This window comes from Thrips palmi, unplaced genomic scaffold (genome assembly GCF_012932325.1).
Source record: "Thrips palmi isolate BJ-2018 unplaced genomic scaffold, TpBJ-2018v1 HiC_scaffold_5, whole genome shotgun sequence".
Lineage (NCBI taxonomy): Eukaryota > Metazoa > Arthropoda > Insecta > Thysanoptera > Thripidae > Thrips > Thrips palmi.
In genome coordinates this window covers 13548694-13573707 of record NW_023144632.1, presented here as the reverse complement: position 1 = coordinate 13573707, position 25014 = coordinate 13548694, and the positions used below count along the sequence as shown (strand labels likewise).

Genomic DNA, 25014 nt, shown 5'->3' with positions numbered 1-25014 from the left:
GCTGCCCGGCCGGACCAGGACCAGGCAGTAGTACCACCGCCACCGCGCCGCGTAATTTCCCTCCAGTTTGGCCGAGATTCTTATCTTAGTGGGTTCGGATTCCACTTTTGGAAGAAAAAGAGGAAGAGGGGGGAGAGGGGCCGGAGCAGAAAGGAGGAAGCATCGGAACAGAGCGATATCGGGCTCAGATGTTGGGCTTTGAAAACGTGACGCAATTTTCCACCATTTCCCGTCAAGGCTTTGCACGGATTGCACTGCTTTGCACTGCTTTACTCATCCACAGGCCGGTTCCCTCTTTCCCTTCATCGCAGTGCACAGTCGCACAGCCACGGCCGGCACTCCGTTTACACGAGCGCCCGGTCGTTAGGCCACCCATCGTACTGCTCCGCCAGATGCAACCGGATGTGGAACAGTCCGGTGCCACGCTCGCGCCCTCATCTCTGCCGCGGGTTGGGCCGGCACTGCACAGTTGTGGAAGGCGCGTCACTTTGCAGGAGAGAGAGAGAAAGAGAGAGAGAGGGAGAGAGAAAGAAATCTCGTCCAGCGGCCAACACAACACAACAAGACAGACGGAACTTTTCGCGATGGTTTTATTAGATCAGGACGGTGTAAGTTATTCTGTCCCTGCTGGGCACTAGAATTACCCCACACCGTTGCCTTGACTTCAGTTTGGAACCGTCCAAAACTGTGCCGGGGCTTCACTGTAACGTCTTGAAAATTTGATCCGTCTGCTACAAGGATAACCTTTGAGGTTAACATGCGGCCCCGAATATTTCCCAAATTTTGTTTGTGCCTACGATTTCGTTCATTTGAACGTTGTTTCCATCACCTGCCTTTGTGTGTTTCAATTATGAAATCTTGAACTTTTTTAAAGTATTCCACGCAGTCTCAAAATTGCTGTTTCAAACCCATGCAGAGTGCCATTGTACATAAAAGGACAACATATTCATCAAATTTGTAAGAATAAATTAATGGTCAGCCTTGTCTTTTTTTCTTTGCAGTTCCTCAATGCGTTAACAAAGATGTTCCAGAAATCACGGTATTCAGGAACAGTCACACTCTGCTTTAAAAGATGTAAGACCATACCTACTGAAACTGGTCCTACTAACGATCAAAAACACATTTTTCTTTGTCTCTGATCATCTTTTCTTTTGCTTAGTTGATGGCCATGAACGCCCAAAGCCCAGGGAGGGAAAGAAGCCACTTCCAGAACCAGAAGAGTATTTATGTTTAATCCGAGCCAAGTGTGGCAGCAAAACAATTAGTACAGTGGTACGTCTATATTTTCATTTAAAATCGATGATTGTTTCTAGATATTTAGAGATGATTCAAGTTAACAGTTAAACTTTGCTGCTTACAGGTGCCTTCTAAAGATGTTAGTAAATTTCAAATGGCATATAGTACTTTGTTAAAAGGTAATCTGGATGGTCTCAAGAAAACAAAGAAAGTGAAGACAAAGTCCAAGGCAACCCAGTGACAAAAGTTTTCAGACATGAAAAATGTGGTACTGAAAATACATCTGATCTGTTATTTTCTACCATAACAGAGATTGTGCAGTGTGTCAATATTGTAACCATGATTGTAACTCATGTTTGTGAGATTGATTCACTGAAGACTTTTGGACAAATGTTGCTGCATATTTATCTTTCATCCAATTTGAACGCATCAGCTATGGATGACGGGCTGTGTTACTTGTTACTGTGAGCACTGTGATGAGTGTAAAGAGAGAGTGATTTTTTTGCACCCTACCCTAGGTGCACCTTTTGTCACCAATATTCTGTGACATTATATTCATGTTTGAAAGTGTGTGAGCATCAGTGTATGTTTTTAATTGTATCGCAGTGATGAACTGATTTCAATAAGGTATTGATAGGTGTAATGGATAAAGTTCAAGTTATCTTCTGATTCATGTTCTGATTTCACTGGAAAATGGAAATAAGTTTTGATGTTAATTGCATTGGTCTCCATATCTGGAACTGAAGATTGTTGGTCTCATTTTGAGTCTTGAATCACTTTAAGACATAAAAATTGTTTGAGATGTGCATTTTTCTATGGTTGATGGTTTGTATTTTTTTTTTTTCTTTTGTAAGGGGATTAAGGTGTCAAGCAGTCCAAAATAAGAGCATACTTTGTAGCACTGCAAGTATCAAGAATGCTGTTTCAGCATTGTGCGAAAATATCATGTTTTCTTTTGGGTTCTTGGTAATTAACTGTGGGCCGGGTATATGAGTACCTTTGGCCTCATACAAATGTTCAATGGAACATTCATTTTCTTCAGTAAAAGCACCACAGTTTTGGATTAATTTTTATTTCGAGTGAAAATCAAAAATAAATGTTAACATTGATTACTACCGAACAAAAGCTTCATTACTTTTAGTATGCCACCAATTACCAATAGTCTCGTTCATTCAACTCAGGTTATAAGTCACAAAATGGCAGGTGAAATTACAACAATGAATGGGGTTACAGGAAACAGGCTTAGTCAATAAATCACTAGACTGAACATCTACCTAAACTAGTTAGTCTCAAAAATGTTCTCCAAAAATATGTCTAACAAGCGTGGAAAGATGTGTCTACATACAGTATGTAACATTAAATTTAGTCAATAAATATATGCTCTACAAAAACCAACAGTATACTTTGTGCCAAAACGTCACATTAAGACAAAAGCAAATAATGCTTATCTTGCTTGATATCCATGTGCAAAAGTAAAGCATAACACCATAAAAGTGGTCCTGAACACAGTACTTTACTTTACCTCTATTGGTTGCAAAGCAAGGGTATAAAAAATATATATTTAGAATTGGAGTCAACAGTCTACCCATAAATATTAATTCTTTTCCAATTAGGCGAAATCTAATGGCTATATTAATTTAAATACTTGATTGATTACAAAGTTACTGTTGCTCAAAATAAAGGAGAAGACAGGGTACAGTAAGCAACAACAGAAAACTGGATGAAGCTTCAATGTGTTCCAGTATATATATCATTCTTAATTCAATGCCAACTTTTTAAGGAAAGCAGGGATCAAGGTTCTTTCTTTAAAAATCAAACAGCTGCTTTCTTGGGAGTAGCTTCATGTGTTTTTCTCAATCGTCGACGCAACTCTGCTGGATATTTTTCATAGCACTTCTTGCAAACTGGCTTCAGATCGCATTCATAGAACTTCGTCTTCTGGTTCATTTTTTGGTCACAAACGGAGCACGCAAAGTGATGTACGCACCAGGCTTTGTTAAGCGCAGTAAAAACTGAAAAAAAATAATTAAAATTCAAATAATATCATGGTATTTCACAACATACGTCAAACATAAAAATAAATAAACATAGCATTTTAATTACCATCTCCAGCAATGACCTGGTTACAAACAAAGCAAAGATTTCCAAACAGCTGATGGTAGTGAGTCTCACAGTATGCCAAGCCCTTCTTTTCATAATGGCGGTGTCCCAAAAATGGCTTTTCACATTTAGCGCAGACAAAATGCTATAATGCATAAAACATGTCAGTTAAGGTGGAATATTCTAATGTAGTCTCGACATAAATTGTTCATTTATACACACCTCCACATGCCAATGTTTTCCCAATGCAGTGACAACTCTCTCTTCAATGGGGCGGCGACATGCCCCACAAATGGGGATCCCCATCTTATCATGGCACCGAAGACAGTACAGCTCATTCTTAAACAAAAATCAATCAATCAATATCAATTCATTTAAAACTTTTAATACCTTTCAAGTCTTGATAAAATCCTTATGTTCATTACCATTTCGTTGGATGTAAATCCAGGTCTGCTCTTGACTTCCCTGGCATCAGAGTTCAGTTCAACTTTGCAAGAAGCACAGTTGAAGTGATAGGGGTGATACACCTCACCTCGGAACCGCAACGGTTTATCATCAATGACACCACTGCGGAGCAAGGTAATGCACAGTTAATAATATAAAATATATGTGAAACAGAAAAGATAAATTACTACTTACTGGCACTTGTGGCAAATATATTTGCCAAGGCCAACAGCTTTAGCCTGAGCATTGCATTCATGACAAAGTGCTCTACCCTGGTTGCGAATGAAACCCAAATCTGCCAATTCCTTGCTGCAATCTTCACAACGGAAGCAGCGAGGATGCCAATTGGCATTCATAGCCTTGATTACACGACCAATTACAAATTCACCTGTAGAGAAAAGTAGAGAATCAATTAAATACTATATGTATGTATAATGAGACAACAAATGGCACAGATATTACAAATCTTTGAGACATACCACATTTACCACAACATGGAGCAAAAAGCACATGGAAATCATGCTCACAGTACTTCCGCCCCTCAAATTCATAGAAGGTACCATCAGGGAAGGGACGAAAGCATTGAGCACACCTAGAATGAATGAGATAACAGAATGCAAAGTATTGAGTCAACATAAATTTTCCAAATGTTCCAGTTAAATAAAGGGCAATAAAGTGGGCTGCCTAAAAGCACCTTATAGGATAGACCGGGCTCATAATGCCAGCCAAATGTACCAATATGCTAACCCACCACAACTGGTTTATAAATGTGAGATAAGGAAGAAAATGGTAATACATACACAAAGCATTGTGTGTGCCACAATTCTCCATTTGAGTTCACAATTTTCTCATGAGGCTCAAAGCCATCCCCACAGCGGGAGCAAAACATGTTACCTAATGACATGTTTCCTGTTACCCTGAAAGAAGAAAAGGAGTTTTAGAAAGATTTGTCACACCACAAGAAACATGATTATAACATCAGTTATCTTGAAATGAAATAGACAAAAATTACCCAACAACATCATTGCTAGCATGCAAAGGGAGAGAAACAGAATTTTGCATTATGGCATTGGCATTTGAAGATGCAGCACGCGAAGATGGAGCAACATTCCTAGGAGGCAATCTATCGGGTTTAGATTGAGGTGAAGGTGTCCAGTTTGCAGAGGAGTTTGAGTACTGATCACTTGTCCAGTCATTCTCACTTAAATCTTCATAGTCTCCAGTGGTGGGGCTAAGGTCTAAGTCTTCACTTCTCTCATTCTGATCTAAATGTAGTACACGCCTTTGATATAGCTGGCTATGATCTAATGATTGCAGTGCCAGTGGTCTAACCGGGGTAGGAGGACCAGTATTATAATTATGATGCCACATTTTAACTAAATTTCACTTAGGAGTCTTGAAGAGTAACTTGCTCTTGGCTTGAGGGACGGCATTCCAACCAGTTCTATTCAGAAGGCAGTGGCCTGACTAAGGCAGGCAGCTGTGAGATTAGCTGACATGGCTCAGTCACAAAATGCTCCAGTCAGCAGTCTTATCTGGAGCAGCACGCCACACCAAGAATACGTCCACTCAAAAAAAATCCACTATCAACTTTATATTATTTAAAGAAAAAGAAAATGCTGTCAGAGGACAAAATTTATATTCCTTCTTTTTTCTTTTTGGCGTGTGAGTATGTGTGGTAGGTGTGTATGAACACCTTTATTCCTTATCTCAACTCCGCATACTGATAAGAACATCTACAGTTCCAACATGTGGTATTGATACTCCTTACTTGGTTCAGTGAAGAAGAGCACAAATCGAGCATTAACTAAGCTGAGAAGCAACTTAAGTTAACAGGAATTTTCATGTTTGAGTTTGTGTGAGTAAAACTTGACTCAATGCTGATATGCAAACTAGCTTTGAATACAATCGTACAATTATTGCAAGGATCATTTACAAGTTCTGTCATCATCAGAAACTTACCCAGGCATTTGAGAAGTCAAAGACTTGAAGAAATCTTGCGGTGGTGATTGCTGAAAAGAAATTAAATACAACATCAAGTAATTATCTAATCCACAAATATTGTTGCGGCACTCTTGGGCATTCTGCTTAATGTTGATAACAACTATCGATTAAAATGCTGCATTGCCAAGAAAGAGCAAACTAAATTCACTAAATCAGTACAATTTTGTACAAAAAAAAAATAATTAAAAAGACATTTAAGTTTGAGAAATTATTCATAGAAAAATGAAATTATAATTGCAATATTTGTACAATTTGAGAATTTTGTAGTCGTTCTAAATCAAGATTACGTACAACCGCCCTAAAACGTTTAGGGAGAATGGGTGAGAAAGTCGGCATGCAGGGACAGCAACAATATTAATTTTACCTCCTCTCAATAAAATGTAAAACAAGTTATGACCTTAGGTAATTTCAAGAAAAAAGTGAACCAGCGTCAAAATAAACCAAAGAATGCTATACAATATCCTTTTATCTTTCCGATATTACTAAGAATAGGTGAGTGGTCTAACCACACAATTTTAGCAGCTTTACTAAAAATATGATTTCAAACATTGGACTTCAGATATGGACACACATTAAGTTTTATCAAAGTCGAGGCAAAGGAGACCAACACAGACCCCTCCAAAATTGGTCTGGATGGCAATGACAGCTCCTTGTAATGCTGGGTTGGGCTGATTGGGCTCCAGTGTGTTCCTAGAGGAATTGAGGGAAGAGTCCTGTGACCCTTCACTCATTTCCATGGAAAATTAGTACACGAATACAGATATAACCACAAGTTCAGTATTACCTGACTCTTCCCGTCAGCAACTGTAAAGGCAATTGCAGCAGGCGGCCTCTCCCTTTCTCAGGAAACTACCCACACAGGCGAAAATAAACATGACCCCCTTGTGCCCAACTGCTCCCTGCCCACACACCACCACTACCCTACAAGGAGCGCAGTGAACTAATGTTTGAGTCCCTGAAGATGAAACACAGTTTGGCTCCTATTCGAAGGACAACATAGTGTTTGTTTGCGCCAAATAGAGCAAGGGTCAACCATTACATGTTTTTAAATTGGTCAAAGGACCATGTGTGACATGTGTAAGGAGGCGAGGGGAGTGGGGAGGGGAAGGGGAAGCGCTAGTGTGGGACACTCACGGATCGGGCAAATTACTTCCTGTCAGCAAACGAATCAGACGCGGGAACATTGAAAACGAGTCCTTGCCCGAACAGTTGTTTTTACCAAAGTACTTTATCTATCTGACCTTTGAAATTTGTTTGCGCTATGCAACATTCTGTCTAACTCGCGTATCCCGTATCCTACAGGTCCAAAATTTGGCATCAAAAAACGCTACAGGATCCTTAAAAAAAAAAAAAGAAACGCAAACTGGCAAGGCGGCAACACTGTTTCCGGGTCCAAGTTCCTTGATGTTCCGTTCCGCCGTTCCTTCGCTTCAAACAGTGTTCAACTGACGAGTCAAAATGGCGGAGGGACAGAGAACACGCCGTGTTTTGCCTAACGAAGACTTGTCAAATGTCGAATTTGAAACCAGCGAAGATGTCGAAGTCTTACCGGCGTTCGACTCTATGGACCTGCGAGAAGATCTCTTGCGAGGGATCTACGCTTACGGTACGTATTCCCAAGGTTGCCGTCGAAGCGTCCGACCGGCCGACAACAACTACATTGGGAAACTTCATGCCCTTTTCAGTGCCATGTATTCCCTAGTTACACCTTTCTAGAGAAAAGACTCTGTGACATTCCATCTTCCACTTGAGTACTTTTCGCTTGTCCTCACATTCATTATATGTCGTCCCATGGCAGGAGCGTATAGGTTAGGGTGATCGTCTCCGGTGGTTTGTGAATGAAATGTCAATCGTCAGTTTTTCTGTTGGGAGATCGAATACAATCTTTGTTTTGGTACACTTTTCAATTCAAACCTTGCAACCGATTCGCGTTGATTTTCTAATTGACAAGGTCCCATTGGTCTTAACTCTTCTGTAACTTTCACTTTAAGTAGTACGCCTATGTTAATTTACAAGGCTTCTGTTAGATTTAATTTATATCATGATTTTTTACTTTTATACATGTGCAGACAGTAAACCTATAGGTTTGTTTTATTTATTGAAACATAATTATTTTTCTCCTTATTTTCAGGCTTTGAAAAACCCTCCGCAATCCAACAGCGATCCATCAGACCCATTGTCAAAGGAAGGGATGTGATTGCCCAAGCCCAGTCTGGTACGGGTAAAACTGCTACATTCTCCATCTCAATCTTACAGAGCCTGGACATTTCTCTTCGAGAAGTTCAAGTTCTGTGTCTTTCACCAACTCGTGAATTGGCAGTTCAAATTCAGAAGGTTGAGTAAAATTGTTAATTACCATGGTCATATTTATCAGTGAAATGTCAACATCTTTTCTTTATCACATTTTGTTTTTCTTGGTTGTGTGGCAGGTTATTTTGGCACTTGGTGATTTCATGAATGTCCACTGCCATGCGTGCATTGGTGGTACTAACCTTGGTGAGGACATCAGGAAACTTGACTTTGGAGTACATGTGGTGTCAGGGACACCTGGAAGAGTATTTGGTGAGGCAGAGTAATTTTATGTACTGATTTTTACACTTAAGTCTTTTTTACCTCGTATTGATTGCGCTGTAACTTTGAATAGACATGATTCGGCGTCGGAGTCTTCGGACAAGATCAATCAAATTATTGGTTCTTGATGAAGCTGATGAAATGTTGAACAAAGGATTTAAAGAACAGATATATGATGTATATCGCTTTTTGCCTCCGGCAACCCAGGTAAGTTCATTACTTCAATTTATTAATGATTGTACTCCTATGTATTTCTTTGAGTGATTAATTTTTCCTTCCTGTCTTGCTAGGTTGTGTTGATATCTGCCACCCTACCCCATGAGATTTTGGAGATGACAAGCAAGTTCATGACTGACCCCATTCGCATCTTGGTCAAACGGTTAGTTTTATCCTTTATTGTAATTTGCATTGCTTATGTATGTGTACCTTTTAAAGGGTGCAAAGTGTGTGAGCAACCCCTTACCTGTGTGTCTATGTATTGCAGTGATGAATTGACACTGGAAGGTATTAAGCAGTTCTTTGTGGCTGTAGAGCGTGAGGAATGGAAGTTTGACACACTGTGTGATCTGTATGATACACTTACCATCACTCAGGCTGTTATTTTCTGCAACACCAAGAGGAAGGTAAGTAAACATTTGGTATGGTGAACTTCAATGCTGGTTCCCTCAAGTGACAAAATTTTAATGTAATTTCATTTTTGCTTCAAGGTGGATTGGCTTACAGAGAAAATGCGAGAGGCTAACTTCACTGTCAGTTCAATGCACGGCGACATGCCTCAGAAGGAACGAGATGTCATCATGAAAGAATTCCGTTCTGGCCAGAGGTAATGTGTGTTTGCTCAGTATAATAATTGTGAGCATTAAATTGTAATTTTATTTTAATATTTCTTAATTATTTTGCAGTCGGGTACTCATAACCACTGATGTCTGGGCTCGTGGTATTGATGTTCAACAAGTTTCACTTGTTATTAACTATGACCTACCCAACAATCGTGAATTGTACATCCACAGGTGAGTTTTGTTGTTTCGAGTGCATTTGCCTGACAATCCATTGCTGGACTATTACTTAATTACTTGTTCTTTTTTCTTTCAGAATTGGTCGATCAGGCCGATTTGGAAGGAAGGGTGTTGCCATCAACTTTGTGAAGAGTGATGATATCAGAATTCTGCGAGATATAGAACAGTATTATTCAACGCAGATTGATGAAATGCCGATGAATGGTGAGTCCAAATCAATATTTGATCTGTTTCTATTGTTTCTTGTCTGATTATCTAATTGATTTATTTTTTTGCAGTTGCTGATTTGATTTAATTTAGTCATATTTCCATAGACCATGTGGTGCATTTTTTTTTTCTCCTAATTTTTAAGCTTTGAGTGCAGATCAACTGTGTACATTTCTGTTTATTCCGTAAGCCATGAGGCTGTATACACCTATGTATTGAGTAAAGAACTTTTTTCACTGAGCTTTATTTGTGTGTGGACTCTTATTTCGCTCTAATTCTCATTTCAATTCTACTGTCAAAGGGTATGGTGGAGTTTCAGAGAACTAATGTCTCGTGTAAGAGTATTTATTTCTCAGAATGTGGTCAGCTTGTACAAAGGAGTTACCATAGTCAAAAGCTCAGGTGGTTTGTGTAAAAGTGTTTCTCATTTCTCTGCCTCCTTTTCCTACATGTTAGAGTTACAATCTCAGCTGTGGTTTTGCTAAGAAACCACAGCAATTAATGGCAGAATCACAGTATTTCTTATGTTAAAATGGGTTTAAAGATTTTCATGCATTCAGAGAGTTGCCTGTAAATAAATTTATGCAATGGACTTGAGGAGTTTATTCATTAATAAAAATGAGAATATTGTATCAAAGATCACTGTGTGGGTGCCTACCTAGATTCTACGTTCAGACCACACAAAATAAAATGCAGTGACTGCAAGCAAAAGCTAACTATTTAGCTAATTCTAGTTCTAGAGAACCCTGATCAATCCAACAGAAACGTTCAATGGCATCTACACTTGAAGGGTATAGGACCCTAATTTCTGTCTGATAGAATTACAATGTCCACTATTGAGCAAAAATTTTGTTTTGTACATGTGAAACTTATCATAAATTCTGAGTCATTTTAGCAATGGAGCCAAAGAAGGCCTCTCCCTTTCACCTAGTAATCTTAAGTTTAGCAAGTTGTGTGTGATCCTTGCAACATTTGTTTTCAAGAACTGTGATTTACCAGCCCGAGCATAGCTCTGAAGTCACAACAGATGTTGATGTTAAATGAATGAATCACAGTCAAGACACAGCAACCTAGCTGTGAGCAAACACGTTTCCCATGACATTAGTTTCTTAATTTTTGCTTATGTGGCAATTTTTTGCATGTATCTTAATGGAGCTTCACTCAATACTAATCCAGCTTTAAAAAAAGAAAGATACGTATTTGCATTTAAAAAAAATTATTGAATGAGTAAAGAGCCCTGAAAGCGCCAATGTCCTTTCAATATGCATTAAAATGCACACTGTGTATTTGGCGCTGCCAGGGAGCCTGCATCAAATATTCCCACTTTACTGAATTAGAATTATCCTAAAATGACAAGTAAAACAAACATTTGTCTCACTTTCTTCTTTCCCTCCTGTGCATTGATGCTTGTATTGAAGTCCATATGAATTGTGTAAGCTCTCCAGACAGTAATAAATCCAATTCTTGGCAGGACAGTAGAGAAATAAATAATAAGTAGCTTACATGATCAAAAACAAAAAAAAAATGATTAGTTTTTTTTTCAGTTTATGGAATAATGGACTTGAGCACCGCAAAGTGGGTATATGCAAGGTTTGGAGTGGTTACTTAAATTCTTGGTCTGGGAATCATATAAAACAAACAAAAAACGACATCGTCTTTCCCTAACAGTGGCATATCACAGACACCAGGCGGCGAGGTCTGTTGACCAGTGGTCAGTAACCTATCCGATTTCCAGATTTTGGGAGACAGTATTCACAGAATTTTTTTTTTTTTAACAAGAATGAAATGACCTTTTTTTTTGTTAGGAGAGAAGGACGCCGAAAAGCCTGAAAATCGGGAAGGTTACCGAACCCTGATCTGACCTCACTCTCTCGCGTACGGCCACTCTACCCTTCCCTATTAGTGACTCCACAACATTTACATCAAAACAGCATTAACCATAATGCGTACAAACACAAGAATTCAACACGTTAAAGTTTCAAGTGCCGAAACCGCGCCTTTTCCGCGGCGGGGCACTGAGAGGCCGGTTAGCCGCGGCTAGCCGACTACAACTCGGTCTGGCTCGTGGTGCCGAGGATCATGCCGGTCCAGGGGCTCCACGGCGGCCACGGCGGCCCGGCCGGCTTGCAGTCCACCGACGTGATCCACTCGAGGTCCTGCACGGTGGCGCAGTGCATCGAGTACACCGCGGCCACCGTCAGCACGTGCATGATGTTGTGCGAGTTGAGGCAGTAGTCCACCATGCCGGGGAAGTACTTCTCCGGGAAGTACACGGCCCCAACCACGCCCCCGACCAGCGACACTCCGTCCTGCGACAACAGTGAGTCCTCACCGTCACACATGTTTCACGTCACTGGTTGTGGCTGCTGAGTTTCGGCCACACAAGAATGATCCAAACGAGTGGGTGGTCGGCCATCCTGACCGCGGGCTTGGAAGCCTGTAGCGCCTGCGAGGTAGGCCACCGGCCCGTCCCGCACAACACCGGTGTGGAGACGGTGGCCTACCCTCGCGCCTGTGGAGGTGGCAGGGGCGACGTAGGCCGCCGTCTGCACCCCGGTGTGTCGCGGGACCGATAGGTGGCCTACCTCACAGGCGCTTCAGGCTTGGCGCGCTTTGTGGCGTGGCCACAAACAGCCCTGGGCGTTTGGTTCCGACTGAAGCCGCTCGGTGGCTGGCACTGCTGGCAGACCCACCTGCAGGATGAGGTGCAGCATGTTGTGCGGGCTGCCGCCGCCCAGGAAGGCGCGCAGCACGCACAGGAACAGGCGGCTGAGCCAGGGCAGCGCGAACGACAGGCGCCGGTCCCACGGCGACCACGCCGTCATCGCCTGGAATCGGGAATCCATACTCGATCAAAATGTCCATGTTCTTCCTCAACGCAGGCGAAGCAGGCGCCATGCGTTTGAATGCCAGCAGTACCTTGTACAAGCCGCACAGCGACAACAAGCAGTAGGAGCCGATGATGAGCCACCGCACGTTCCACGGCAAGCAGTACACTGTGGCCGTCACCATGGGCAGCGCCCCTGTGTGCGAGAAAAGAGAATTAGGAACGAGCCAGTGTGCTGGCATGCCCGTCTGCACTCCAGGAACAGAGGTTGCATGGAGGTTGTGAACAAACCAAGGGGGCAGGCAGCAGCCCGGACAACAGGCCACCAGGGAGCGCTGCTGCCGGTCCTTGCTCTGTCCGTGCGGGCATGCCGTGCAATCCCCGGTGGCGGCTTTGTCCACGAATTTCAGGCCAGGCAGGGACTGCAGGGACTGCTGCAGGCCGATTCAGCCGCGCAGCGTGGCCGGCGGCCGGCGGCCTGTCTCTCTCGCACTCATGGCCCGTCCTGTAAAGGTGCGAGAGAGACAGACCGACGGCCGCACGGCGCGGAGTCAGCCTGCAGGGACTGAAGGTCAAGGGCCACGGGCCGCGGGCGAGCGTGCTGCAGCCCCCCGGCCAGCCCGGCCAGCCCGGCCAGCAGCCTGGCAGGATGAGGCGGGAATCACCTGCATCGATTCGGCATTCATTCGGCCAGACGGCCAGCGCACAGCCCACGGCCAGCCCACGGCGGAACCACGCAACAGCCACAACCGCCGTCTAGTGGCGAGCGTGCACCAGGGGACCGCAGCCATGCATTCCACGAGGCACGACAAGCCTTCGACCCGACTAGTGCATTGATAACTTAACAAAGGCATCAAATGAAATTGGCATTGGCACATTTGACCCGTCGCAAGGCAACCCGCTTAACTAGCCGCAGTTTACAGGCCACTGCGGCCGAGAGCGTGTGACCATCGATTCCCCACTCTGGGGGCCGACCGGGGCGGGGCGTTCGCGGGTCCCGGCAAGGGTTCCGGCATTTTCAACAGGCTGTGGCTTGTGGCGACTAAAATCCTTTGTCCGACATTCCATTAAAGTGGGCGGGTTCGTTCACCTCGTGGCTTGCGCCCCGCGGGACGACTGGAAACAAGGCTGGGACAGTCTGGAAACGGCCAAAAAACGGCCCGAAAACGGCCTCAGAACGGCCTGAAAACGGTCTGAAAACAGTGTGCAAACTGACTCGGGCTTCGGGCTGCTCGGGTTACTCGAGCCTCGATCGGATTCTCCTCCCCAATCAGGTGCCCCGTAATGACAGAGCGCGCGGAATTGTTGTTGTTTCCTCTTTCCCCAGACAAAAAATTCGGAACGCTTATTTTCCATCATACACCGATCGTATGAAATTCAAAACGCGACCTAGCCCCAACGAATTGTTATAAAACGCGTTTTCTAGATATATTTTTATTTTTTATTTTTCTTATGTTGACTTTGCCTTATTGCTGACCTTTGGCGGGCTACTATCAACGCCTCCATCGAAGCCAGTTGGCGACGCGATCCTCCCACTACGCCCCGCCCCGCCCCGCCCCGCCCCGCCCCGCAGAGGTCTGCGCGGTCCCGGGGGCAACGGACTCCGCACGGTGCACTCTTGAACCACTCGAACGCACCGAAGCTCTGGCAGATCCAGATGCCGAACATGTCGAGTCGCAGCAACCGGTTGTACACTTGTTCGCCCGCCTGCAGGTTCATGAACAAGTGGTAGACGAAGCTGCCGACCCAGGGCGACACGGCGCCCACCAGGTGGCACCACGCCAGGAAGCGGCCGTGGGGGTCGAGACGCGACCACGGCATCAGCCCCGGCACCACCAGCAGGATGTACACGATGGGGATGCCTGCAACAACAAAGCACGCTCTGTACAGTCTGCACGCACACACACTCACACACAAACACACTCACACACCGGCGCGGGCCCCACCGCGAGGGGAAGCACGTCGGCGTAAGTTGATCCGGGTTAGATTATCTCGGGGCGCCGGGAGCGGGTGGGGTGGGGTGGGGAGGGGAGGGGTGGCACGGCAAAGGAAGTCTGCGGCGATAAGCGGAATTCGGGATGGAGCAACGACGCGGAGGCGCGGACGAGTCGACGAGTGCCCGGCTAGGCCATGACGCGGCCCGCGGCCCCCGGCGGCCCCCGCCCTTCGCGCTTCGCGCTTCGCGCTCTAGATTCGTTACCCAGCCCGGCAGGCCACGCGGCCACGCCCTCCACTCCACTGCCTATAAACCCTGTCCGTGTAAGGGCAGAGGGCGACCGGCGAGGGCAGTGGCCGAGGGCCTGCCTTCTGGGGCGCCTCACTATGTCGGCACATTCGACAGGCCCGGCTGGCGAGGCTGGCGAGGCTCGCGAGGCTCGCGAGGCTGGCGGGCCCTGAGTGGCCCTCGCCGCGACCTTATTCCACGGCCACACCCTCCCGCACGCCATGCAGCCCTCCAGCGCGCCCTGCAGCCCTCCAGCCCTCCAGCCCTCCAGCCCTCCAGCCCTCCAGCCCTCCAGCCCTCCAGCCCTCCAGCCCTCCAGCCCTCCAGCCCTCCAGCCCTCCAGCGCGCCCTGCAGCCTGCAGCGCCACTCCAGCCCAAAGGGATGAATCAAAGTCCAAAGAACAAAAGCAGGCCTGACTCAAAAGAGGCGCTTCGTCGCTCGGTCTTCGTCGCACTCACGGGAAGTTCCGTACGAAACGAGATTATGCCTCGGAATCGCTCGGCATGCAAAACGAAACGGAAAGTGCATCGTGTGGCCGGCGTGGCTGGCGCTGGCGTGGCTGGAGTTCGGCGAGGCCGGGCGAGGCGCTTTCCGGGGCCGTAGTGGGGACAGTACAGTGGTAGTAAGGGCGGTAGAGGCACACGCTTCCATTATTCACGGCCTGCCTTCGCCAGCCACTGCGGGTGTGTGCGCGACTGGGCGATCGCATGCATGCGCGGCCAAAGCGGCAAAGCACCAAAGCTCGGCGAAAGGCTCGCCACTCGCCCCTCCCGCGGCACGCGCACCGCGCACACGAACACACACTGCCGCGAGCCGTGGAATAAATAGCCTTCATCTGCCTGGCCGGGCCTGGCCGTGCCTGGCTTGCTGCTTTTCTTTTCTCTGCACCACTTCTCCTTTCCGCCGCCACGGCACGGCCACGGCACGGCCACGGCACGGCCTCGAGCTTTCAGCTTTCGTGCCTCTACACGCGCGGGGGAGAAAGGGTAAAAGGGGGAGGGGGGCTGCCTCCCCGCCGCCTCGCCGTCGACGCGAATCGGACAATGTTTGGAAGTAGTTCAGGGTCGGGCTGCCACGGCTGCCATCGCACCCCTCCTCCCTTGCAGCGAAGGGCAGTAGGGTACCGGGGAAGGGAAGGGTTGGCGGCGGGGCGGCGGGGCGCATCGCGGGGGAGGGGATGCTGCCGAGGTGTCCGGCAGGGGGGGAGGGGGAGGGGTGCCGCCCTTATCGCCCAGCTGGAGCGCGTCCCGCCACTGGAACACTGGAACGCGGCCTGGTTCGCGGCTTGGCGGCGCAGTGGCGTGGCGGCGTCGGGACCCGATATCCTGTTTGCCAAACCGAACCGAACCGCGGGGTGGCCGCTGGTCTGGCTTGAGTCTCGCATCCCGCTGGCTGGCCCGTGTTGGGCCCGCGGTCCAGTGGAGCCTGCTGGGGGGCCAGTCCGCCCTCAAGTCGAGAGCCCCTAGGTCTAGGCCCCTTGCAGTGTTATCTGATCGATTCCGAGGCGGCATACGGTGTCGCGGTGTCTCTGATATGTGGTGGCAGGCGGCAGTTCCATACGTGGCCGGCAGCCTACGGCAGCCTTGAGCCGGTCCGGCTAGGCCCGGCCGGCCGAGGGGCTGCAGTGACAAGGAAGCGGCCCCGATGCCCCGACGGATATCGGCTTCTTGAGGCCTCAATTGAGTGGGGCTGTGTGGCCTGGCCGGCTGGCCTGGCCGGCTGGCCTGGCGCCTGTTTGACATCGACTCGCGGTGGATCGCCCTAAGAGGATAAGTGGCGTCCTCTGGAGGAGCGAGAATAGCACCACCCTGCGATTGTATGAAGCCATCATTTGGTAATGCCGGGTCTCGTGACGCCCTGACAGGCAGCACCGGCTCTTCCCGTCATTTTTAATAATGGACGCGGCGACTCGAAAGTATGGCGCACCACCAGTAAAAAATGCATGAGCCAATGCAGTCGAAGCGCTCGGGAAAACTTGGAGCAGCACGTCAAGACAACCGCGGCGGCCAGGCGGTGGGGCGGTGGGGTCGGCCGAGCCCCGCTCCGATGGACAGCAGGCCGCAAGTCTTATGAATACGTGATGCTCCATCGCAGTGATGAGGGCCAACTCTGTGGCAGCGCGCCGAGGCTCAGGCTAGCCTCAGGCTTGCCACGGGCCGCGGCTCGCTCCGTGGGCCGACGACACCGCCCGTCCCGCCCTTTAATGGTCACCCCTCCCCCTCCCCCTTCCCCCGCGCCCGGAGGCGCAGAGAAGCACCGAAGCTCGGCGATCGACCGGGCCGCCCCGCCAAGTGTTAAATTCTTAACCGACTTCCTCGGTGACACGGCTCTCGGCCCGTAGCGATACGACAAGGACACCTTGACGGGCACCTCGCCGCCGCCCCGTCGCCCCGTCGCCGCGCGCCGGAAGTTCTCCGAGTCGCCCTCGACGCTAGAAGGGGGGGTGCTTGCTGCCCGCGGCAAATAGCCGCGAACACCGATGTTCGGAAACAGTTTCCACCCTGCCGTTTTTTCTACGCAGTATGCCCGCTGTCGGAACGAGATTAGCTCCGCTTGGCTGAAACGCACCGCGCGTCTACCGCTAAACGGCTTTCCCGATCCCCGCGCATTTGCCTTATCCCGCGTGTCATCGAGCCGGCATGGAAATAGCGCTGGCGGCGCGGCGCGGCGATGGCGGCGACAAGGCAACAAAGCGAAAAAGCCACCGGATGGCGGACGATGATGGCGGTGGACGCCTGTATAATTAGCGAGCTCTGCGGCGTGACGCGGCGTGACATCACCACGAGAACATCGGCGGAAACGTCTACTGGATAATGTGTAATGCATTAGTCGGCGCCGAGCCGCTGGTCTGGGCCGCCCCTGGCCCGGGGTGCCTGGGGGTGGCCGTCATGGCGTCGCCGCGTCGCCGCGCACTGCGCCGAGTGCCGAGCCGAGCCACCCTGCCGCCGTATCCTTTTTCCTCCGGGCTGGCGGACAGCCAAGCGCCGTGTGCGGCGGGGGGCGGCGAGGGCGGCGACGGGCCGCGGCGCGTGCACTTGGCTCCAGCCCGTCTGGGCCTCCGCCTTGGCTCTGCCGCACCACTGCCGCAACCCGGCACCGCCACAAGGTCATCAAGGCAGCCTTCGCGGTCACTCCGATCTCCGCAGGGTGCTGCAGGGACGGGGCGGCGAGCGACCGGCCCGTCCAGCCGCCTTGGTCGGAGGCGCTGTGGAGCGGCTGTGCGGCCGGGGGTGGGCGGCAAGCAAGGCGAGCAAGGCAAGCAAGGCGAGCAAGGCAAGCAAGGCGAGCAGCAAGCTGTGCCCCGTAATGGCCGCGCAAGGTGTCGGCATGGCCCTCGGCCCGGCCCTGGCTCATTGAATATCTGGGCCGGCGTCGCGGGGCAGTATGCAGAGCTGATGTGAGTGCGACAGAGACAGGGCGACGAAATGGCTCGGCAGGCGGGCTGGAGGGCTAGCGGGTCGGCGTGTAGGTGGCGATGGCCAGCGAAAAGCTTCCGCTCGCTTCCAATCCCATCCGCGTGGCCATGCGGCCATCTGCAGGGATTCGGTACGAGGAGGTGGAAAGAGGAGAGAGGGGGAGAGAGGGGCGGCCGGCCAGCCCCGCGCGCAGCCCGTGCCCCTCAACCTTTCACCGCCCGCCACCTGGTTCCGAACAGTGTGCCATGCCCTTCGCCTTCGCCGCTCTGTCTCTCTCGCACCCGCATTCGAGACAGCCAGAATGAGACCACTGCCGTCTGTCGTCAGGCCGGGGCCAGGAGGCGCGGAGAGGGCCTCTCGATGAGGGCGGCGGAGCAGAAGAGCGCCCGGCAGGTAGGCCTTCCCCGCCCCGCCGCGCTGGACTGCATTGCGGGGCAGGCTAACCTCCGATTGCTGGGCGCTTCGCCGCCTCGCCGCCTCTTCGCCTCGCTTCGGGGTGCGGAGCAGCGGAGCAGGAGACCGAGGGCGGGAGCAGCACCTTGTCTTTCGGAGAAGCCCGGCCGAGCCGCCGCGCCGCGCTGCGACAGAGTAGCTCCACGGATCGAACAAATGGTACCTGGGGCGTAGGGCGTTAGGGCGTGTCGACGGCGCGAGAGAGACAAAAGGGGAGGGGCGCGAGGGTCGGGGCGGGGAAAGGGCTGTTGTTCGCGTCATCAGTGCCGCTGCCGTGTGCTTTTGCCTGGCCGAGCCACGTGGCGGGCTGGGGGCTGGTCTGCAGTGCCGGTCGAACTGCGGCGCCTCGGCCAGCAGGACAGCAGGACGACATCCCTAGCAACGGGATACGGCCATCCCCCGCGAGATTGTCCACCGCGCGCCTCGCGGCGTGCCGTCTCCCTCTTCTACACAGAGCGCTCCGAGAGAGATAGAGACAGAAGTTTCACCCGACATTTATTGGTCGCGAGTCGGAAGGGCTGAGAACCGCTGGACAAATGGACGGGCAGTTTCGCACATCCCAGCACCAACGCGCTCGACCCACTTATTCCAAGAAGGAATCTCTCTCTCACTCATGAGGCGTCCCGTTTGGGTGCGAGGGAGACAGTAGAGGCCTGCGCCGGGCGGGCATTCAATGCCCGTGAAGTCCATAACTTTGAAGTACATGGACCGAAACGCACATAAGTTTGAGAGGCACTGATCCAGTCATAAAACTATGTTCGTGCGAAATCTGGAATGTTTTTGGCAGCAACCAACGAAGTTATAAGCTTCACGGGTATTGAATGCCCGCCCGGCGCAGGCCTCTACAGCCTGCTGCCCAGCTGGGCGACGCCGCCTGTTGGGGCTGGCTGGGGCGGTCCGATCCTCGACGAAGCTAGTATCGGCCTTCGGTCTTCGGCCTTCAGTCTTCGGCCTTCGGTCTTCGGCCTTCGGTCTTCGGCCTTCGGCCTTCGGCCCGGAGAGCAGACGCCGTGCCTCCGCCCCCGCCAAGTAGTTGCTGCAAGTGCTGCCCGAACTCGTGGCCGCGCCGTCGCCGCCGCGCCACTTCACCACGAAGACGCACTCCAGCCGAGAGCCTCTCCAAACTCCACGAGCACACAAGGGCCCGGGTGGAGCGAGGAGCCGAGGAGCCACGGAGCGCATCTGTGATTTTAACTTGAAGAAGCGATCGCCCCGATGCACTTTCGAAAGGTTTCTCCTCAGGGGAACCACAAGCGGCTCTTTCGACAGTCGCGGCAGGTTCCTTTTCGCCAACCAGCATCAACGGGGGTGGCTGCCCTGAAGGTCTGTTTCTCTGAAGAAAAGGCGGGAAATTTCAAAAATGTCTTTTCAGAAGTTTGATTCATGAGCGTAGCAGCATCCATGGGGTGGGGGTAGCGCTGCGCCGGGCTGTGCGGCCGCGATGCCCGCGATGGGCTCGCTATCAATCTTCGTCGCGGAAACTTGTTCCGTCCACACGACGGTCGGAGGTGGGGCTGGCGGGGCTGGCGGGGCTGGCCGGCAGGGCCGGCAGCCAGACGGCCAAAGAAATTGACGCCGGGCAGCAAGGCAGCAAGGCAGCGGCAGACCGGTGCAAGCGGAAAATGGGAAACGGGACGCGGCAAGTTCCAGCTGCAACGTGCCGCCCCGCGTCCTCGGGGAGGAACTTTCTGCCGCCGCTCCGCCGCTGTGCTGGATCCGCCGGGGCACTGCAGGCTGCACCATGGGGCCACGGCCGGCCACGGCGTGCGGAAGTCATCCATATTGATTCTACGGGAATTATCATCAGTCGCCACTGTCAATGCTGCGGCCGAATTAGAGAGCAGGGCTGCCAACTCACTTTGGCAAATGGACAAGGGGGGGGGGCAGGGGGAAGCGGTGCTGGAAGAAATTGGGCGAAGCGGCGGGCAGGGGGTGGAGGGGGTGGAACGGCGGACGTGTATTAAATGGCGCGCGGTGTAGCAATGTCAGGGGTGCAGCTTGGAGGGGGGGGGGCCTCCACGCAAGGCAAGGTCGCAGTGCGCGAATCGAGGACGGCCCCCAAAACACGACCGGGCCTGAGTTACGGAGGGGAGGGGGAGGGGGAGGTGAGTTTGCAATAAGTTTGTGAGATACGGAGGCTGCATGGCCGGGGGGTGGGGGCAGGGGGGCGGGCAGGGGGTGGGGGCAGCAGCTTGAAATACGGAGCGAATAAAGACGAAAATGAAAAGGCCGCAGAGGCAAGCATTGCGAGGAAAGCATTGAGCAGCGGAACGGAACGTCTCCGCCATCGCCATTCCTATCGACCACGCCGTGCCGCGCCCGCGGTGTCCGTATCCGCCCGGCCGCGGGAGAAGAGGGAAAAGAAAGGGAATGGCACGTCCAGGGGCGGGGCGTGGCGGGGCGTGGACGCACCGCGACCCGGTCCGCCCCCGTGTCGTGACGTCGTGACCTGGGTGTTCCAGAAACAGCGACGGGACGGCGGGCCGGGCGGGGCGTCTCGTTCGGTCTCGTCCGAAGAGGTTCCACTCGTGGTTCGCCGTGGTCCGGGAGCGAAATAACGCGCATTTTTAGCGCATTATTTGCGTTTTCCATCCCAAAAACTCGTCTACAATATAGAATGTGTATTATCATATCAAGCGTGTAATAAGTCGCTTCCAAGCGTATTGTAATGGGTAGTGATGGTATTATGCGAAAATCCACGCGTGCCACTCAGTGGCGTGCGCAGAAATTTTGAAAGGGGGGGCGGTCAGCCATACTTTTTGCCTACTTACAGGGGGAATGTGACGCAATTTGCCTACCTTCCAGGCGGCTGTCTGACACACACACACACACACACACACACACACACACATCCTCTCTCGCGCACGCCACTAGTACCACTCCGAAAGCGAATATCAAGAACCCCTCGCACTCTGAATCCAGGAACGTGACATCGCGTTGAAACGAATGTGACAAAACGTCGCGTTCCTTTGAGAGTTGTGTCGCATGCATTTGGATGTGAGTAAGCTACTGCATATGGCGTTCCAGGAATGAGAGTCGGTCAACAACGGGGACGCTGACTGACTTGCGTGGACGTGCGGGGGTGGGACAGGCGGGACAGGCGGGACAGGTGGGACAGCGGGGACAGGCGAGACAGATGCTGGACAGGCCTCCGCGAGAGGCCACAGGCGTATCGTGCCTTGCTAATTGGTCAGGTCAAGTCGGCAGAGTGCTTTCGAACATCCCTCACGTCGCTCTGTCTCGTCTTTCTCATGGCGCGTTCGGTGTAGGTGCGAGAAGAAAAAGCGAGGAAACGCTCCACGCGCGAATCAGTTTACAGGCAGGACGAGACCTACACGTGCCGGTCGGATGACGAACTAAATACCTGGCGTGTGCCTTACTTGGTGAGGTTTTAATTAAGCGTGCGGGCAGGTGGGCTCGAGTGGCCCCGTCCTCGGAAGTCCGGGAGGACGGGGCAGGGGGGATTGGGGTAGGGGGTGCGGCGGGGCCGTGGCGGGGCCGTGGCGGGTAGGGGCCCTCCTGCTGCTCCCGGCCCGTGGGAATCCCCGGTGTCCAGCCGCACCCCGCAGTGCGACAAATCAGAGCCAGGAGCCGAGCGGAGCCAGGAGCCAGGAGCCAGGAGCCAGGAGCGGAGCGGAGCCAGGGGGGACGGAGCCGAGCGATGGGCGAGCCAGGAGCCAGGAGCCACAGACCAGAGAGGAGCCGAGCCAGGCCAGCCGTGAGTGGGGTGACTGGGAGGCGAGCGACTCGTGGCGATGAAAGGAAGGAAAACACTACACTGGAACACTAGCAGCGCATAGCAGCGTCGCGGCGCCCTGTCAACGGTGTGATGCCCCCCCGGCCGCCTTGAGTTGTGTGCACCGGGCTGGGCCCTGGGCTGGGCTGTGTCGAGGGGGCGAGGCCCTCGCCGGCTCCACTCAAAAAGAAAGGGAGAGAGGGGCGGCAGCATGGCGGCAGGGGACAAGAATTGTTTCCCGTCGCGAATATTTGACGGCGTCCCGTGCGCGCTTCCCTGCCCGCTGTATCGTACATCACCTTGGCATTTCGCCCCCCTCCCCTCAACCCTCGCTCCCTGCCCTGCCCCTGCCCTGCCCCTCGAGGCCTGGAGACAACCGTATCGAGAGGTTCAGGCCCAGCGAGCCCGTCCCCGTCCCCAGCCCCTCCGCCCATCCACTCGAGGTATTGTGTCATCCCCGCAGCCCTCCGCCCCAACCCGTCATCCCTGCGGCACCACGACCACCACGACGGCGACCGCGCATGTCGCATGCCGCGATGCCGCACGCCGCGGCTGTGCGGTGGGGCCGCTAGGCCGCTAGGCCGCCCCGGGCCGCCCGGCAGACTTATTCTGCAGAGACGTCGTCGCTGTCTCTGTCGCACTCGTGAGGCCAGGCGTAGGGTGCGAGGGAGACAGCGATTGTTCGACGACCGTGGTACACTGCACGTTGCCTGCCCTCTACTCTACAGGCGCTGGCCGAGGCAAGAGCCGCAAGCTTCGGGGCAGCAGAGCAGTTACCAGCGAGACCTCGCGAATCAAACCTGCCGAAAGCACCCCACCCCTGAGGCATCGGCGCGCTAGAGACCCGGAAAGTTGGCGACGAGCCGAGAGGGAATGCCCCCACTCCCGAAATTCCAGAGCACCTGCCACTCAGGGCCAACATGCGTCGAAACTTCCAAAGCGAAGGAATGCGCATCTCGGGCCATCGCAAACTTTGCGGGCCATCAAGGGGCTAAGTGGGCGGACCAAGTCGACAAGTCGCGCTGCGCTGGCTGCGCTACTGCCAGGCTACCGCGCCAGGTACACTGGCTACACTTGGCTCACCGTGCGTCACGATGTTGACGGTCTCGTTGTGCAGGTAGAAGAGGCTCCGCAGCGAGCCCCAGAAGTCGGACATGGGCCGGTAGCCGGTCACGATGTACGGGTTGAACCGGAGGTGCGGCGGCACGTCGTGGAACGTGAGCAGGTTGAGCTTGGCGTCGTGCTGCTCCTGGAGGCCATGCTGTGGGCACGGCTGGGACTTCCCCTGCACGTAGCCGTTGCCGCCGTTGCCGCCGGGCGCGGTGAGCGACGCGGCGGGCGACGCGGCGGACAGTGGTGCGGCGCTCTTGTCCGGGACGGCGTCCGGGACGGCACAGACGTCCCCGCCGTCACCCTGGCAGGACAACGAGCCTCCGCAGGCGTCGCCGACGGCGTCCCTTCTCCTCCTCAGGACGGATTGGTCGTGGCTGCTGCAGGTGTGTTGGCTGGGGATGTCCGAGGCTTGGGCCGCAGCCTCACGCTGCAGTCTGTGGTCGGTGGTGGAGGCGGCCTCTGCAGGCGCAGGGGCGGCAGTGGCGGCCGCAGACGCGGGGCACGGCTCGGACGGAGCAGCTGCCATGGTCGCCGGTTGCGGCTGGTCCGGCTGCGGACCCGGGGGACCCTGAGGTGGCATGTGTGGCCGTCACCGGGGACCGCGGACCGCGGCGCCTACCCCTCGCTAGCCTCGCCTGCGGCCGGCCCGCAAGGCCCGCGCCAGCACGGAGGCCCTGACGCGGCGGGCTCGGAGGGGCACTCCGCGTGCTGCTTCGCGAGTTGCTCCGCGTTGAGGCGCGCGGTGCGCGGGGCGGACGTGCGGCCGGGGTCTGGCAGACCCGGCCTCTGGCTAGGCACTCTGCCCTAAAGCCGCTCTACGCTCTACGTACGGCTGAAGCCACCCCGGGCCAGCAGGACAGCACGCTGCCGACGCCAGCACCAACCGCCCCACGGCGCCCCCTCCACCGGGGGGCAGGCCAGGGGGCCCAGCCCGGCCCACGGCCACCGCAACATGCAGCACCCCGAGCGCGCATGCGCCCCCCGCATGGCCCAGTAGGGCCGGGGTAGCTGGGGGCACCCGCACCACCGCCAGGCCCGCCAGGGGAGACGGGGACGGGGGCGGGTATTGATCATTAAAGCGGACCAGCGCCAGGCTGCCCTGGTCGGGCTGCCCTAGTCCCTGGTGCTTGCAGCGCTTGCAGGGGCTAGGGCCTGAGGCTGCCCGAGGCCCGGCCCGTCCTTGCCCCCTAGGCGTCGCATCTCGCATCGCAGAGCCTTTCGCCTGCCCCTCCGAGCTGCTCACCCTCCCGCCCACGGCAACGGAAATGGCTGACAACGACCCTGGCCGCCAACGCTGTGCATACAGCGGCCGCCCGCCAATGCCGCTCCACCCACGACACGCTGCCTGGTTGCCTGCACGACCAGCAACCTGGGGCTTCCCTTTCCCATGCCTTGATGGAATCTCGCGGCGTGTCGGCGTGTCCGCGCCGCGTGTTCCACCCCAATCTCCGCTTCGCTTCCACGACATCGACCTGGACGCCATCCGCCATCCCGTCCGCCGCACGGCGCCGAACGGCCGGGCCATGCATGCGTGCGTGTCGTGGCACACCGTGGCACGTCACAGCCCACGCACCGCGTCATGTGGGACTCCACGCGCGACAATCGCGATCTCGCTCCAAACCGATCCAATCGAGAACAAGTCCAGGCGTAGGGATAAGATAAAACA

The 25014-nt window shown here is 53.1% G+C and overlaps 4 protein-coding genes across 8 annotated transcripts; 2 read left to right on the top strand and 2 right to left on the bottom strand.

Moving 5' to 3' along the window:
- Positions 1-455: 455 nt before the first annotated feature.
- On the top strand, positions 456-2627 carry LOC117651386 (signal recognition particle 14 kDa protein). 2 transcript variants are annotated; one of them, XM_034395390.1, is made up of 4 exons: positions 456-608; positions 1002-1074; positions 1160-1272; positions 1361-2627. In XM_034395390.1, exons 1-4 carry the CDS (start codon positions 585-587, stop codon positions 1475-1477), a joined length of 327 nt encoding a protein of 108 aa, XP_034251281.1. In that variant the 5' UTR covers positions 456-584; the 3' UTR covers positions 1478-2627. The 2 variants fall into 2 exon arrangements, with proteins under 2 accessions (XP_034251281.1, XP_034251282.1); XM_034395391.1 differs by lacking the exon at positions 456-608 and adding an exon at positions 638-751.
- Positions 2293-6884, bottom strand: LOC117651383 (LIM and senescent cell antigen-like-containing domain protein 1). Of its 4 annotated transcripts, XM_034395386.1 has the most exons (10): positions 6569-6884; positions 5743-5792; positions 4793-4807; positions 4581-4697; positions 4260-4372; positions 3976-4168; positions 3762-3903; positions 3559-3675; positions 3340-3481; positions 2293-3248 (listed from the first exon to the last, which is right to left on the bottom strand). In XM_034395386.1, the coding sequence occupies exons 2-10, from the start codon at positions 5748-5750 to the stop codon at positions 3049-3051; spliced, it is 1047 nt and encodes a 348-aa protein (XP_034251277.1). In that variant the 5' UTR covers positions 5751-5792; positions 6569-6884; the 3' UTR covers positions 2293-3048. The 4 variants fall into 4 exon arrangements, with proteins under 4 accessions (XP_034251277.1, XP_034251278.1, XP_034251275.1 ...); XM_034395387.1 differs by lacking the exon at positions 4793-4807; XM_034395384.1 differs by lacking the exons at positions 4793-4807; positions 6569-6884 and adding an exon at positions 6399-6419.
- Positions 5508-9819, top strand: LOC117651384 (eukaryotic initiation factor 4A-III). Its single transcript, XM_034395388.1, has 11 exons — positions 5508-5638; positions 7087-7390; positions 7916-8118; positions 8214-8346; positions 8429-8562; positions 8646-8734; positions 8840-8978; positions 9063-9178; positions 9258-9365; positions 9448-9575; positions 9650-9819. Exons 2-11 carry the CDS (start codon positions 7243-7245, stop codon positions 9664-9666), a joined length of 1215 nt encoding a protein of 404 aa, XP_034251279.1. The 5' UTR covers positions 5508-5638; positions 7087-7242; the 3' UTR covers positions 9667-9819.
- A 334-nt stretch (positions 9820-10153) lies between these two features.
- On the bottom strand, positions 10154-23874 carry LOC117651193 (progestin and adipoQ receptor family member 4). The gene is made up of 5 exons (XM_034395003.1): positions 23319-23874; positions 14043-14267; positions 12498-12601; positions 12272-12406; positions 10154-11887 (listed from the first exon to the last, which is right to left on the bottom strand). Exons 1-5 carry the CDS (start codon positions 23872-23874, stop codon positions 11624-11626), a joined length of 1284 nt encoding a protein of 427 aa, XP_034250894.1. The 3' UTR covers positions 10154-11623.
- Positions 23875-25014: the final 1140 nt, after the last annotated feature.

What these genes read in the sequence shown, in the direction of transcription:
- LOC117651386 (XM_034395390.1), top strand. Translation starts at nt 585, where the DNA reads ATGGTTTTATTAGATCAGGACGGT. An exon ending in TTTTATTAGATCAGGACGGT is followed by an intron (nt 609 to 1,001) that starts GTAAGTTATTCT and finishes TTTTCTTTGCAG; the next exon opens with TTCCTCAATGCGTTAACAAA. An exon ending in CACACTCTGCTTTAAAAGAT is followed by an intron (nt 1,075 to 1,159) that starts GTAAGACCATAC and finishes TCTTTTGCTTAG; the next exon opens with TTGATGGCCATGAACGCCCA.
- LOC117651383 (XM_034395383.1), bottom strand. Translation starts at nt 5,151, where the DNA reads ATGTGGCATCATAATTATAATACTGGTCCTCCTACCCCGGTTAGACCA. An exon ending in TATATTTGCCACAAGTGCCA is followed by an intron (nt 3,904 to 3,975) that starts GTAAGTAGTAAT and finishes CTTGCTCCGCAG; the next exon opens with TGGTGTCATTGATGATAAAC. An exon ending in CCAGGTCATTGCTGGAGATG is followed by an intron (nt 3,249 to 3,339) that starts GTAATTAAAATG and finishes ATTTTTTTTCAG; the next exon opens with TTTTTACTGCGCTTAACAAA.
- LOC117651384 (XM_034395388.1), top strand. Translation starts at nt 7,243, where the DNA reads ATGGCGGAGGGACAGAGAACACGCCGTGTTTTGCCTAACGAAGACTTG. An exon ending in GACACCTGGAAGAGTATTTG is followed by an intron (nt 8,347 to 8,428) that starts GTGAGGCAGAGT and finishes AACTTTGAATAG; the next exon opens with ACATGATTCGGCGTCGGAGT. An exon ending in CGTGAATTGTACATCCACAG is followed by an intron (nt 9,366 to 9,447) that starts GTGAGTTTTGTT and finishes TTTTTCTTTCAG; the next exon opens with AATTGGTCGATCAGGCCGAT.
- LOC117651193 (XM_034395003.1), bottom strand. Translation starts at nt 23,874, where the DNA reads ATGGCAGCTGCTCCGTCCGAGCCGTGCCCCGCGTCTGCGGCCGCCACT. An exon ending in CGTCAACATCGTGACGCACG is followed by an intron (nt 14,268 to 23,318) that starts GTGAGCCAAGTG and finishes TTGTTGTTGCAG; the next exon opens with GCATCCCCATCGTGTACATC. An exon ending in TGCTGCACCTCATCCTGCAG is followed by an intron (nt 11,888 to 12,271) that starts GTGGGTCTGCCA and finishes CTGTTGTCGCAG; the next exon opens with GACGGAGTGTCGCTGGTCGG.